The sequence below is a fragment of the Pezoporus occidentalis genome, unplaced genomic scaffold, assembly GCF_034315485.1.
Source record: "Pezoporus occidentalis ecotype Australia unplaced genomic scaffold, CSIRO_AGI_Poc_V1 ctg76, whole genome shotgun sequence".
NCBI lineage: Eukaryota > Metazoa > Chordata > Aves > Psittaciformes > Psittacidae > Pezoporus > Pezoporus occidentalis.
The window spans coordinates 1,802,309-1,816,726 of record NW_026916115.1 but is presented as its reverse complement, the minus strand read 5'-3'; the positions used below and the strand labels follow the sequence as shown (position 1 = coordinate 1,816,726).

General features: G+C 38.8%; 1 protein-coding gene across 5 annotated transcripts in view; it reads left to right on the top strand.

The window, feature by feature from the left end:
* Window positions 1-14,418, top strand: part of CEP350 (centrosomal protein 350) — a 74,297-nt gene that overhangs the window by 43,203 nt on the left and 16,676 nt on the right. For 4 of the 5 annotated variants that reach the window (XM_062602373.1, XM_062602377.1, XM_062602374.1 and 1 more), the window contains 6 exons: window positions 355-501; window positions 1,275-1,432; window positions 4,963-5,085; window positions 8,711-8,910; window positions 10,397-10,605; window positions 11,904-12,048. In XM_062602373.1, coding sequence (XP_062458357.1) covers window positions 355-501; window positions 1,275-1,432; window positions 4,963-5,085; window positions 8,711-8,910; window positions 10,397-10,605; window positions 11,904-12,048 — 982 coding nt within the window. The remainder of the gene's footprint in view (window positions 1-354; window positions 502-1,274; window positions 1,433-4,962; window positions 5,086-8,710; window positions 8,911-10,396; window positions 10,606-11,903; window positions 12,049-14,418) is intronic. The other variant, XM_062602378.1, reaches the window with a different exon arrangement.

The following is a 14,418-nucleotide window of genomic DNA, read 5'->3' as shown; positions in this document are numbered from 1 at the left end:
AGCCTCTCTGTAGCCATTAAATGTTTCAGACACTGTAAAAGCTAAGAATTGAGAACCTTCCATACAGGCTTTTGGATAGAAAGCTAGCAGTATTTCTTACCAGCAAGTGTTACTTGCATTTTGGTGGTATTTAACACATTGATTTAAAGGGTCTTTCTAGATCAGTAATCTCACGTGTTGGGACTTGGAAGTCTTAACTGATCTTCTGTTCTTTGCTGCTAAAGTTCAGGCTAGTTGCTTCATCAGTAATTGCAGTAATTTTAAACCCCTAGCAAGGACACTGTGGCAGCTTTAGAGCATGTTCTTGAGAGTTGTCTGTCACAGTTCTTATGCTTAATCTTTTATACATAAAAGGCAGAAATTAAGCGTCTTCAAGAGGCTAACAAAGCTGCTCGGAAGGAAAGACAGCTGATCCTTAAACAGCAGGCGGAAATAGAACGAATACGTCAGACTACAATTAAACTGCAGGAGAAGCTAAAGTCTGCAGGAGAAAACAAACTAGTAAGTGTTCATACAGAAGCTGGAGTGTTCCCTCTTTGTCCATGCATCTAGTGTTTGATTTCAGTGTTTATAGGAATGGAAAGCTACTGGATTGGACCTATCACTTGAAAGTTTTGTCTGCCTCAAATGGTCTTATCCTCTTTATCTCAGCAGTGTTTAATTTCTTAAAAGCATTATTAAATGTTTTAACTGTGCAGTAAATGATGTTTTAACTCTCAAGCTTAACCGATAACTTTGGGAATATCGGCTTTTTGTTGCTTAGATCTCTTGGGCTCTGATTTTGTTTGATTATTTTTCAGACTCCAAAGTACTAAATGTAAGTGTTAAACCCAAAACTTGCTGCCTTGTGTGAGTGTTAGTGTCATTGCACTAAGTTTATTGCATCTGCTTTATAAGACAGCAAGACAGGATTTTGGTGACTGCTTCCTCACAAAATTTTGAGGAGACACAAGTTGAATAATAGTAGTATAGAAAGGATTGGTTTCCTGTTTGGGTAACTCAGTTCTGATGTTGGGGTGTTGTTGCGGTTTTTTCTGCATACAGCTAGGGAGAACTTAAATTATGGTGGAAAAGCATGTACTAAAAAACTTTGTGTCACATAAAAATGAAGTTGTATACTCAAGTTAAATCTGCAGGCTGGCAGACTTACCTGAAGTAGTATTTGATGTAGTCTGGAGAGAAGTAAGCTAAATTAACATAATGTCTAAAAAGGATTGTAGAATAACTTCCTACTTTTAATGTTGCCTTTTGGGGTTTTTTACACTTAATTGCAGGAACTTCACAGTGAGGATGACGTCAAACAGAGCCATGGTTCTAGCCCACTTCCAACTGATGGAGAAACACGCAGCCCTTCCCCAATCTCAATCTCCAGCAGTGAGACTAGTAGCATTATGCAGAAACTTAAAAAAATGCGCAGCAGAATGGATGAGAAGTAATTAATTTATTTTTTTTTTCTTCTTATGCAAGACTTTACTATTTTAATAGAGTGAGTTGGTTTGGCCAGTATCTGCACTATTAATATCACATCAGCTTTGATCTGTGTTGCCTGAAAAATAGCTGATTGGGAAGCATTAATAGAACTGTGTTAATTTTTGAATATAATATACAAAGGCTACAACTGTTGCATGAATACTAAGATTTGGACATTGTTAGCTGGCAGACAGTGTGTCAAGTTTTTATTATACAAGATTGATTTTAATATTCTTTGTACTTCTTTTTTGATTCGTAAAAGCACATCAATTTAGGAGATTCAGCTACTTGTATGCTCAAGGAACTTGGACAGTCTCCAGCTTGATGATATTAGAGCTCCTATAGCAATGAGACCTCTGAAGTCAAATGGTCAAAATAGTGTCTGTATTTTGTATCTCCCCTTTTATTCTAAAGGGCAGAAATATAAGAAGTGAGACTCTGCAATTACAGTACCAATTTTATCTTGAATTGAAGCGTAAGTTAAAAATAGGAATAATTTTATGCAAAAACTAGTAACTGAGATTGAGATCTGGCTCTCAGAAAGTCATTGAGCTTGTCAGGCTTGTGATTTCTACCTTATTATCCAGCTGCAGAATTTCAGTTCTGATTGCATTAAAGTGAGCTAGGATGCATTTTATAGTATTTTCTTAATTAATGGAGGTTGTATGTGTGTGACTGAGAAGATGGGCAATTAATAAGACCTTTCTTTTCATCCTGTTTGGTCCATGGGTTGGAAAAAAATTGAAGTTGATTGTTAGTCTTCAGAGGAAACAATGAAGTATATGTGCAGTTCCTGTGTCTGAAAACTAGGGCTGAAGGTTTCACTTGTTAAATTGTTTTGAATGAAATTATTTTTCCGCATCTTTTCAGTGTAGGGATTATTTTGTCTGCACTAAACATCCCAAATGCTTTTCCAGCATGTGCTCATTAGTTTGAAGCCTTAAATTTATTTTTGAGACTAATCCATTAAAAATTTGATCTCTGCCAATTTCTGCAAAAAATAGTCCTTGCTTAAACATTATTTTTTTTTTAACTTATAACCAAAGTATGTCACTGTATTTTAGTCCGTAAGGGAGATCTTATATAATTGTTTTTTTTTCTCATGTGACTCCTAACACAAAACACATCAAAAAGCAAGCACTGCCATTTGCAGGCTGTTTGTGACTCCTTATGTGCTTGTAATCTTTTTAGAAGTATATTTCCCAGACTTGCATATATTTGTATATGATGAAGATAAAAACCAGTAGTACTAAGTGAGGATTGGTGTAAGTAGGAAAAATCAAAAACGGCGTTCTAGGTATACTTAGTCTTTATGTTCTCGCCTGAATTCATTGCTATTTTATTCAAACTCTTCTGGTAAACTTAATGGCCAAAATGACAAATGATTTCAAGATTCTGAATTGTCATATTTCCAAAACTAAACTCTTGGCATTCCAGGTCGTGTGGAAACCAACCCCATCGGTATAGCAGCAAACTCTTTTTCTCAAAATGTATTTTGAAGTTGGTAAATGGCTGAAGATGAGGACTTGAGAAGGATGTGCTCTGGAGGCCATGTTGACTTACGGAGTTTCAGGGTTTTTTTAAAGAGGGTCTTTGTTTTTTTTACCACCTGAGATTCAACATACAAAATTTCAGGTGGTGTAACAAAACCAAGTGACATCTTACCATTTTTGAGATATAGTGTTAATAAACACTATAGGAGATGACACTTTTGTATTTAAAACTTCCTTTGCTACTTTTTATCAGGTAGTGGTTTTGTCAGTATTGTTTTTGAAATTTTACTGTTTCAAAGTACTTTCATTTCTAAGCAACAAGTATGATTGCAGAAAGAATTACATATTAATAAATAATTGTTCTTACTATTGCAAGGGATAGTAGTAGATACAAATTATGTTCTGCCCTTAGAGATGTTTGAATCATCAGTCCAAAATAGAATAATTTTCAAAAAGTAGATAGCAGGATTTGAGCTGAAATAACTGCTTTTAGGCTGAACAAGTGGAAGTTGTGCAATATATGTGGTCATGTATTTTTGGTTTTATGGTTTTGTCTTGGATTGATACAGACATATTCAAAGGAAGTAGTATTTTGTGTAAACATAAGTGATTCTCTAGTACTTGATCTTCCCAATTATATAGGTTTTGCACGCCTTTTGCAGGCATTTTGATTGCAGTAGCTGTGCTTATTGATTGAAAACCAGTGCTGACTTGGAGTCTTTTAAATGTCCTTATTTGTAAAATGCGTAAGAATAATATTAACATAATAGAGTAAGACATTTGGTTTGGGGTGTAATGATAGGAAGCTGCTGTCTGAAGGGCAGCTTAATCAGGGTGTGAGTGAGATACGGCAAAAGGAAAGAGGCTGAATGTTGAATGAAGTAGTAGAGGAACTAGAATAAGGAATTAGGAGAGCCTACTATGCTGGATTTGGTGTAGTCCATAGCAAGGTGGAAATCCTGTGGCTTCCTTAAGAGGCAACTTTAATATTTCTTTTCTGCTGAAAGGGGAATGAAAGAATGGTTATTTTTTTAACAGCCTGCATGTGAACAGGAGCATGCTCTGTCAAAGAGAATTAACCACTTCCCCTTGCTTTCCTTGCATATGCAACTTTAATGATAATCTGTGCTATAGAAGAACTGATTAAATGCTCATTTTCTTTTGCCTTTCCTTAATATGCTGCTTAGCTTGCGTTGTAGTTGATAGAGCTATGTGGAGCATGGCATTTTTCTGTAATTATGATCATTCATTAGGAATTAACTTAAAATGGTAATTGTTTAGAAAATACCATTTTAAGCACAGCTGTAAGTTTAGGTAGGTAGATTATTTTTTTTAAACAAATAGGCATTATCTTTCTGCAGTTAGTACTTCAAATGAAAGAGGCAATGTACAAGTATTCTGAGACCAAGTCTGCACTTCATTGCCAAAAACCAAAATAGCAGCTAGAGGTCAAATTACAGGTATTTCTCAGACTTTTCCTGGATTTGCTCATGTTTTAAAATATGTAATTTAATCCCCCCCCCCCCATTCACTGGTGCTTACCTTTGGAGAATTAATTTTACTGAGGTTTCACCAGGTGAATGAAAACGTGTTTAAAGTTTCAGACAAGCAAAGTTGTTCATGTAGCAAAAGTAGCATGCTATTTAATGCTCATTGTATACTGTATTGACAATTACAGTAACAGGAGTTGCAAAAAGATCAGGTTGAAATGTTAACCAGTGCATGTGGAAGTCTGCATCAAAATAAAACTCTTTCCAAAATTTAAAGAAAAATCTAGCAGTGTGAAAGTAGCTTGCCATTAGAAAATGAATTGGTGTGTGTGTGTTTTCTGTTACCTTCTGCATAACAGTGTATAGTTTTTCTACTTCAGATGTTGGGTAATAACTATACAATGTTAAATGCAATTAATTTTAAAGTTCTTTGCTAGATGCTATCCTTTTCTCATTCTTTCTGCCTTTTTTGCTATCTTAGTTTTAAACTCTTCCTCCTTATTTTGTAGACACTGCTCTCCTGTTCACTACTTCTTCTCTGTCTTTACGTCTCACCACTGGGCCTCTCTCAGTGTCTGTTTTCCCAATCTTCACCCCAAATTCCAGCTGTATATCTACAACCAATTGGTCAGGTAACTGCATCTTTTTCAAGTGATAGACTCTTTGATAGAGCATGCTCTGTTCAGTCCTGGGAAGTCAAGAGGTTCTTTCATCAGTGAACTTCTTGACACTTTCCTCATTGTTTCCAGATTTTTCTGAATGGCATAGACAGTGAGCGGGATTGGGTATGTCTTTAAAAAGTCTGCAGATGACACCAAGCTGAGTGGTGTGGTTGATTCACTGGAGGGAAGGGGTGCCATCCGGAGAGACCTTGACAGGCTTGAGGAGTGGGCCACTGTGGACCTCATGGAGATAACAGGGTCCTGCATCTGGGTCAGGGCAATCCCCAGAATCAGTGTAGACTTGAGGGATGAATGAATTAAGAGCTACTCTGCAGAGAAGGACTTGGGGATGCTGGTGGACGAAAAAACCCACTGGATATAAGCTGATGCTTCCCCTCTACTCTGCTCACATGAGACCCCCATCTGGAGTACTTCATCCAGTTTTGAGGTCCCCAGGATGAAAAAGACATGGATCTGTTGGAGGAGGTCCAGCAGAGGGCCACAGAAATGATCAGTGGGCTGGAGTACCTTTCCTGTGAAGAAAGGCTGAGAGAAGTGTGGTTTTTCAGCCTGGAGAAGAGAAGGCACTGGGGAGACCTTATGTGTGCCTTTCAATATATAAAGTGGACTATTTAAATAAAAAACAGAAAGACCTTCTGCTAGGGCACGTTAGCAATAGGACAAGGAGTAATGGTTTTAGACCAACAGTAGGTCTAGATTAAATATAAGGAAGATTTGGGTTTTTTTTTATTATGAAGGTGGTGAGACACCGGCACAGGTTGCCCAGAGAAGTTGTAGGTGCCTCGGCCCTGGCAGTGTTCAAGGCCGGAATGGATGGGGCTTTGAACAGCCTGATGTAGTAAAAGGTGTCCTGGGCCATGGTAGGGAAGTTGGACTGGATGATCTTCAAGGTCACTTCAAATCTAAACCATCCTATGATTCAAATCTCTTATTCCTACTGTGTTCTGAATGGCAGATAGTTCACTTTGTTCCCACTGTCTAGTTAGCACTTCAGAATAGCTGCTGAAACTGTCTAATTTGAATTTGAAGTCAGTATACTTTGGATATAATGTACAAGCACAGGTCAGAATAGCAAGTTATGCTTCCAGGTTAATATTTGGGATGCATTGATAAAATATGTGATGTTAGCAGCAGAGAAATATTTAGATTTTTTTAAATCATGCTGATGCAATCCGAGTGCTGCTGCTCTTTTTCTCCCCAGATTTCCAGCTTTGTAGATGCCAGGCATGGTTTTGCCTTTTTCTGGTTTCCCATGAAGGTGCTGCTGCTTTTGAGGATAAATGCATACCTTTGGTGTTACAACTGGAACCCTCTAGACCGTAGTAAATGTCAAAGCAGTGTGTATACTACCTTGTGGCTCTGACCTTTCAAACCCCAGGTTATAAAAGGGTCTGCATCTTTAGGCATGCTGCTTTAATCCTCCTCTTTCTATAGGTGGAATGTTGGAAACTTCTTTCGTTCCCATCACTTCTTTTGACTTACCTTTCTTACTAGCAAGTAGTTTTTGTGTGGTGGTTAATTTCATCGGCACTTAGTTAATTATTCTCCTTTCTGTCTCCCCTAGTCTTAGGGGTTAATGCTTTTAGGGAGTCCTATTCTTTTGAATCCATTTATTTCAACCTATCTCTTGCATTTTATTTCAACTGGACTTGCCTTCCTAAAGATCCAGTAAGCTGTGAAGATCCAGACGTTCTGATTATATCAAACCATTTACAAGGAAGAAGAAAAAGTTGCCTTTTGCAGTGAAATCATTGTAATAATTACTCCGTAATGAGTTCCAAATACATGATGATCTGCTAGATTAACTGAAACTGTTTTGTATCTGAAAGTAAGAGTTGATAAATCTGATAGTGCTGTTGAAAGGCACAACATGGCTGTCCATGTCATGTTTGTAATGCAATTACTGTTGGTACTCTATTTTCTTAATGGTATTAATCTGTTGGGTTTGTCTAAAAGTAGACAATGTTTGATGTTTGTCTATAGAAAGTAATAAAGTAATGCACAAAATCATTGAATCTGTTGCTTGAAGGTGTTCCCAAAGACTCTGCGATGCTTCTGGTTTGAGCCTGCTCTTGTTTTGATCATAGGAAAGAAGATTGTGGGCATGTCTTACTGGCTTCTGAAACTTTTATCTTCAAATCATAACTTGTCTACCTTATGTGAATCGATCTTAGAGAAGAATTTACATGAATCTTAACCTTTCTGGTCAGCTTCCAGCTCACTTTTACAGGGAGCAGAATGAACATGAAGTGAACAAACAAGAAGTGTCCCTTAGCAGGCAAGACATGCAGATTAGCTAGTTGGCTATTCCAGCGTCTGCAAATAAAAGGGCTTTTTTTGGAACATGAGAGATTAAAAAGCAGAAATGAAATTATCATCTGCTTTGCAGCTTAAAAATTTAGATGCCAAGTGATTGGTATGGTTTGAAACTTACAAATTATAAAGGCATTTGCAAAGCAAATAGTGCAAATCTTTGAAGACTGCCTTTTTAGGTACCCCACCCCCTGTAGAGGGTGAACTCTAGCTGGCAAACCATAAGTTTTCTGCAGAATGATTTTATGATGTCATAATTTAAGTGTAGGAGATTAATGACTTGATACACACTCTTCTCTAGACTTTGCATGTCAGAGGAAGTGCATGCAGTTGATGTTGAACTTGATTTCATTTACTATGTTAAAGCTTAAATCCTGTGGTCTTGGTTACTTCAGTGTTTAGAAATAAGACCAGAGATACTGTTGTTCAAGAGCTGCCAAAGCGAGCTAGTATATTCACACAAACTTATTCATACCTAGAGAGTCCTATAAGAATTTCCTCATTTTTGAGGTTTTGTGGATCACCTAAGAAATCTTTGTCAGAAAGAAAATATCTCATAATTTTCATCATGAGCTTTGCTTTTTATCTGCTGTTAAACCAGGAACCAGATATGCTAGTGGCTGGGAAAAAAAAGTCCTGCATCCCATATTCTCTTGATGCTGTCAGCTCGCAGTTAACATTTCAGATGTGGTTATCCACAGAGACGACGCTTAAGGGAGGAAGGGTAGAAACTCCAGTAATTCAGGAGATCTATTAACACAGCATCACCTTCTCTTAGAAGTATGTATTTGGAAAATATGTGGGGCAACTTGGAGTTACAATTTTTCTGTCATTGGGATTAGTGAAAAGAAAAGGTTTTTTTTCAAACAGTCACTGCTTTCTTGAGGGTTCCAGTTTAATACCACTGGTACTTTTCATGTACTGAAACTGGGAACTTAGCCTGTTCATTTTAGTGAATAGTTAGTATCACTTTTAATGGTTTTGAAGATCTTTAAAATGTAAGCAGCATATGTTGTAGTCTGCTGTAGCCTACCACTACAGGATGTTGTAGACTTATTGCAAAGAAAAAAATCTTTTTTAGTTGTAGGGGGTTTTTCAGCAGCACGTGGGAGGTCTAGAACATAGTTGTTAGTGTGGATATTATCCTTGAAAAAAATCTGAACAGCTATAATTCTAGAAATTGTGGCAATAGAGCATCTGGGTATTGGGACCTTTGAGTGTGATTGGCTCTTTTCTCATTGTCTTCTGCTCTGTCTGTTAGGTTTCTAACTAAGCGAGAACAGAAGCTGATGCAGCGTCGACAACATGCTGAAGAATTGTTGGAGTGGAAACGCCGCCTGGATGCAGAAGAAGCAGAAATACGGCAGATAGAAAAGCAGGCTCTAGCTGCCTGGGACAAAGAGCTGCTCAAAACCAAAACAGCCAAGAAAGAGCTGGGGGATCAGAGAACTGAACCCAAAGGTAAAAGGAAGTGGAGGGAAGTGATACAAATAACGAGTAAAGCATAATTTGACATGATTGTTCAAGTTTGCACTTCCTTCCTTTTTTGATGTTTTGCTGGTGGTGGTTCTTCTCTGGACCCCCTTAGAATATCCGTTTCTACAGTCTTTAGTGCCTTCTGTTGCCTTGTTCTTTTAGCCCCATTTTACACTTCAGTTAAAAGTGTATTCCTCCTCTGCTGTGTATCTTCTCAAGTGAACAGTGCACCAGAGGCCCATTTCTACATACAATTCAGAACAAAAATACTTCATGATCTCTGCTGATCATCTTCTGAACTTACTCTTATTAAAACTTCTGTAGTGCTCAGAGTGTCTGTCCTGTTAGCTTCCTCACTGTTGGTGAGGATGGCTCTTACCAGAGGCTGTGTTTCAGCATCTTTTTCTACCCTCTGTTGTGAATGCAAGATAACCATTTGAAATGTGCAACTGTGCTTAAGTGTGTAAGGATATAATTGGCGTGAGTAATGCTATTGTTAGGAAAAAAAAAAAGTTCAGAGATGTTGGGAGCCACAGCTTTACTGTTCTGTTTTAACTGGACCATACTTTCAGCATGAAGCACAGAGAGGCAGAGAAAATAATGGAACTTTGGGATTGTTCTAGAAACAACCAATTTTCTTTTTTTCTCTCCCACTTTGCTGAAGGCAGGCAGCATGTCCTTTGAATGTGCAAAGGAAATTCAGAATTATGCCCTATTAGGGTTGTTACTGAAGAGTCATATGGATTTTGGGCATTGTAAGACATTTTGAAGATATGTGTATCAGATTAACAAAAATTCAGAGTGAGAAAATATACTTGCTTCCTATTAATTGTATCTACTAGTAAGCACTGGAACACAGCCCATGTTCAGAAGTTCTGCTCCCCAGCCTTTGCTCAAATACTGAATAATTCTCTATGACTGCCTAAGTAATGCTGTGACTCCTGCGGAATTTAATAAACAGGAATTTTGAAAACCCAACTTATTATTTTAGTTGCTGCCAGTTGAGACACTCATGATGAAATCCTAACATTAAAATGTTTTCCGCAACTACTGTAAAGGAAGCAGTCAATTCTAAATTCAGTATCTGGCTTGCAGATTATATGCTCCTCCATGACTTCTTCAAACTAATAGTGTCTTTTGCTATGGTGTATGGTCAACCAGAAGGACAGGTTTTGCTAATGATCTTTTTTGAGTGTGTTGTCTGGAAAATGTTAGAATATTCTGAAACCCTCTTTATTTTATATGTTCAGCAATCACTTAGAAGGTTTGACAGTCTCAAATCATAACTTTCTAGTAAACATGCTTGTTCTTTCCAAGAGCTCCACCCTCAGTGTCTAGGTGGGGGAAATAACACCAATTTGACATGTACTGGTAGCAGTTACTACTTTGTATACAGGCAGCAGCATCTTTGAAGGCCTATAAATCAGGGCAGGTTCTTAAGCGCTTTGTTTTGTCTCTTGTTGAATCTCAGAAACAGCTAGTGAAGAAGAGTCTCCAGTGCCTTCTTGCTGTCATCTGAACAGTGAAAGCTCTGTCCCAGAAGATCTGGGCAGTCTAGCTGCTGAGTCTGTCCCATCAGAGACTATGGGCCATGGACAGCCAGAAAGCCCCGATCAGAGTACAGCTAATGAAGAAATGGTTTATTCTGAAGAGTTCAAGTCTGCCTCACCTGGCAAACTCGTGAGTTTTTATGCTATATGTATTTTAACACTTGAAAAAGGCTATGAGAGAAGGAGTAAGCATAGCCATGCCAGTTGTCAAAGCAGAGATTAAACTATTTTCTGTTGGCAATACCATTTTACATTATTGTGTATACACATTGTGATCAGGTACGTGCTGAAGTCTTCAGGAGAAATTGCTTCATCACAGAGTTTAGATATTTTTAAACTTGTGGGTAGTCTTGCAAAATGTTTTGCATATGTCACGTAGGTATGCAGTATTAAGTGGTGGAACATTGACCCAGTTTACCAGTATAAATTAGCTGTAGGCTAGCTTGTTACCATTGTATAAATTCTTTGAGGCCATAGAAACTATTCTCTGGTTTTCCGCATTGCTTTATTTGCAAGTGATGTACCCCAAATTATAAGTATAGGATGAAGAAGCAGAGCTGTAATGTCATGCACAACCGTTTGGGTTTCAGATTATGTCTGCGCAGCAGCTAATTCTACCTTATTGTTCTGTTCCAGCTATTCCATAACTGCTAATTCTACTTGGTTGATAATTTTTGTCAGTTTCGTCCTGATAACTTTGCTCTGTGCTTAGTGAGACAGAAAATGTGGTGTCTGTGGGGTAAAAGAACTGCTCATCTAGAGTTTCTATAGTTATGCTGTACATGTATCTATATAGTTTTATATTCTAGAAATATTTCTAGAGTTATTACAAATATTTTCTTGGAAAGTTTGCCGAGAAGATAGTGAGGTAAAATGTCTAATATGTGCCAGACGTTATGTCCAAGGTGTGTGAAAGGTTTGTGGTATAATGTCAAAGCAGTAAGCAGCACTGTGGGAGAATGTTTGCTCTTAGAATTGTTTGCCTGGCCTCAGAGAAATGCTCTGTGGTTTTACTAATTTAGAATGTCATATTGCACCCCTTACGTGAAATGGTCCTTTTGATTTCATTGATATATTTACTAGGAGTTTCTTTTGCTGTGGTTGTTACCAAATAAGATTACATAAACTGTGTCAAATGCCTGTGAGTCAGAACCATGTCGGTTCATGTAGGTGGAAATAGAGTAGTCTAAGCAGGTTTACTGAAATCTAGGCTCAAAGTAAGCAGTCAGCTATTTCTGCTCTTGGTATTCTTGTTTGTCCAGCAAACTGATATTCTTCTTAAGATAGTTGGATAGGTACCACTGCTTGTGAGATATTCTCTAGTCATGCTGTTCCTTCCTTGTAACTAGCTCCTGATGACAGTGATCTCCTACTTTTCAGACTGGTCTTTACAAGCAATGACTTATTTGTCATTCTCTTTTGCCATAGTCTCCTCCCAGAAGCAGCATATCTGTATCACGGCAAGATTCCAGTAAAGGCAGCCATAGAACTGGAGGACAGCTACGTTCACCTATAAAGTCTCATCAGATATCTCACAACTGGTCTGATGAATCTTTATCTATGACACAGTCAGGTAAGTGTAATATCTGCTTGGGTTTAAACCGCTTTTTCATAGCTTTTGCTTTTAGCAAATAAACCTGAAAGGCAGAAACAGATGTGGGGAGGCTTGGAAATGCCAGGCTTTGTGGTTTTGTGGGAATATTTTCCCATGACGTAATTTGATCACTTCTGCTTAAGAAGGTCTGTGTATTATCTCTTCTTTTAGAAAACAACACCTGTTCCTGCAAACAGGTATGAAGGAAATAAGAGTCAATAGTCAGGGTGGTCCTAGAATTTAAAAATACCAAGCTTATCTGTGCTTAGCACAGATGTGACACATCTCCAACTGTCATGTTGTAAGAAAGCAGAATGTGGTTCAGCAGTGTACAAACATGATTGTTCTCCTTCTGAACACAGCCTGGCTTCAGAAGCAGTATAGCTTTGTTATCATGGCAGTATGAGTGAGCCCGTTGCACCTGCATTGGCATGCACAGAATGAATGGGTGCTTCAGGAAACATGTTTTTATTTTTAGAGGAAGGTTTGAACTGTGTGCAGTAAAATAGGGCCTAAGGTTGCATTTTGAGCTGTAAATTGCAAGTTCTACTGAATGGACTCATTATACTCTTTTATCCAGTATCAAAGCTGGCTACCAGTAAATGCTAAGAGAGAAAATATTAGAAGTGAACTGGTATGGAGCAGTCCTTTCCCTGATGTGTTCTCACAGTCTGTTAGTCACATGGATTGCAGGACTTCCTGAGCCATGATTCAGTGAGGTTCACTATTGTGAGTTCTGTTGAACTAAAGTCTGTTTTGAACCTTTCTGTACTTCTAGTTCTCAAATGTGTATTCCTCTATGCAGTTGATAAGAGTATCATGAAATACTTCTAGCAAATGAGACAGCATCTTCCTGCCCCTTTTTTTTTTTTTTAAAAATTTCCTAAATTCATTCTTAAGTCTTTACTGAAAAAAAAAAAAACAAGTAAACAAGTGGCTCTATTGTATGTGCTGACTGTTGTTTGTGTGTAGATGGATGGCTTCCTGGTATGTGTATGTATCCAGTCATTGTGGTGCTTGATGCAACAAGCTTAATAATCTTTTATTTTGGGTGGGGTTTTTTGTTAATATTGTATATGTGAGTGCAATAGAAACACAGAAATTGGAGGCAGCTGTTCTCCTGATGGATAGAGAAATGAATACATGACACCTAGGTATGTGTACTGAGTGATTTGTATTGGGATTCTGTCTGGAGAGCAGTTTGCAACATTATGGAGCATTCAACAACTTGATTGTTTTCAAGTTCTGACTGAGCAACCACATAAGAAAGCTATTTGAAAATTAAAGCATACAAACAGGGGTCATGAAAACAAACTTTTGTAAAATAAAGTGTTTGCAATCTTTGATTTCAAATGCTGAAGAAGGGTATAAGAAGTGAGAAGCTGATCACGATGGTACTGGTTTCACAGTAAATCATTCATAGAATCATAGAATCATAGAATCGTTAGGGTTGGAAAGGACCTTAAGATCATCTAGTTCCAACCCCCCTGCCATGGGCAGGGACACCTTACGCTAAATCATACCACCCAAGGCTTCGTCCAGCCTGGTCTTGAGCACTGCCAGGGATGGAGCATTCACAACCTCCCTGGGCAATCTGTTCCAGTGCCTCACCACCCTAACAGGAAAGAATTTCCTTCTTATATCCAACCTAATCTTCCCCTGTTTAAGTTTGAACCTGTTACCCCTTGTCCTGTCACTACAATCTCTAATGAAGAGTCCCTCCCCAGCATCCCTATAGGCCCCCTTCAAATACTGGAAGGCTGCTATGAGGTCTCCACGCAGCCTTCTCTTCTCCAGGCTGAACAGCCCCAACTTCCTCAGCCTATCTTCATACGGGAGGTGCTCCAGTCCCCTGATCATCCTCGTGGCCCTTCTCTGGACTTGTTCCAACAGTTCCATGTCCTTTTTATGTTGAGGACACCAGAACTGCACACAATACTCCAGGTGAGGTCTCACGAGAGCAGAGTAGAGGGGCAGGATCACCTCCTTCGACCTGCTGGTCACGCTCCTTTTAATGCAGCCCAGGATACAGTTGGCTTTCTGGGCTGCAAGCGCACGCTGCCAGCTCATGTTTATTTTCTCATCAAACAACACCCCCAAGTCCTTCTCCGTAGGGCGCCTCTGAATCTCTTCCCTGCCCAACCTGTAGCTGTGCCTGGGATTGCTCCAACCCAGGTGTAGGACCTTGCACTTGTCATGGTTAAACTTCATGAGGTTGGCATCAGCCCCCCTCACAAGCGTGTCAAGGTTCCTCTGGATGGCATTCCTTCCCTCCAGTGTATCAACCGAACCACACAGCTTGGTGTCATCGGCAAACTTGCTGAGGGCGCACTCAATCCCACTGTCCAT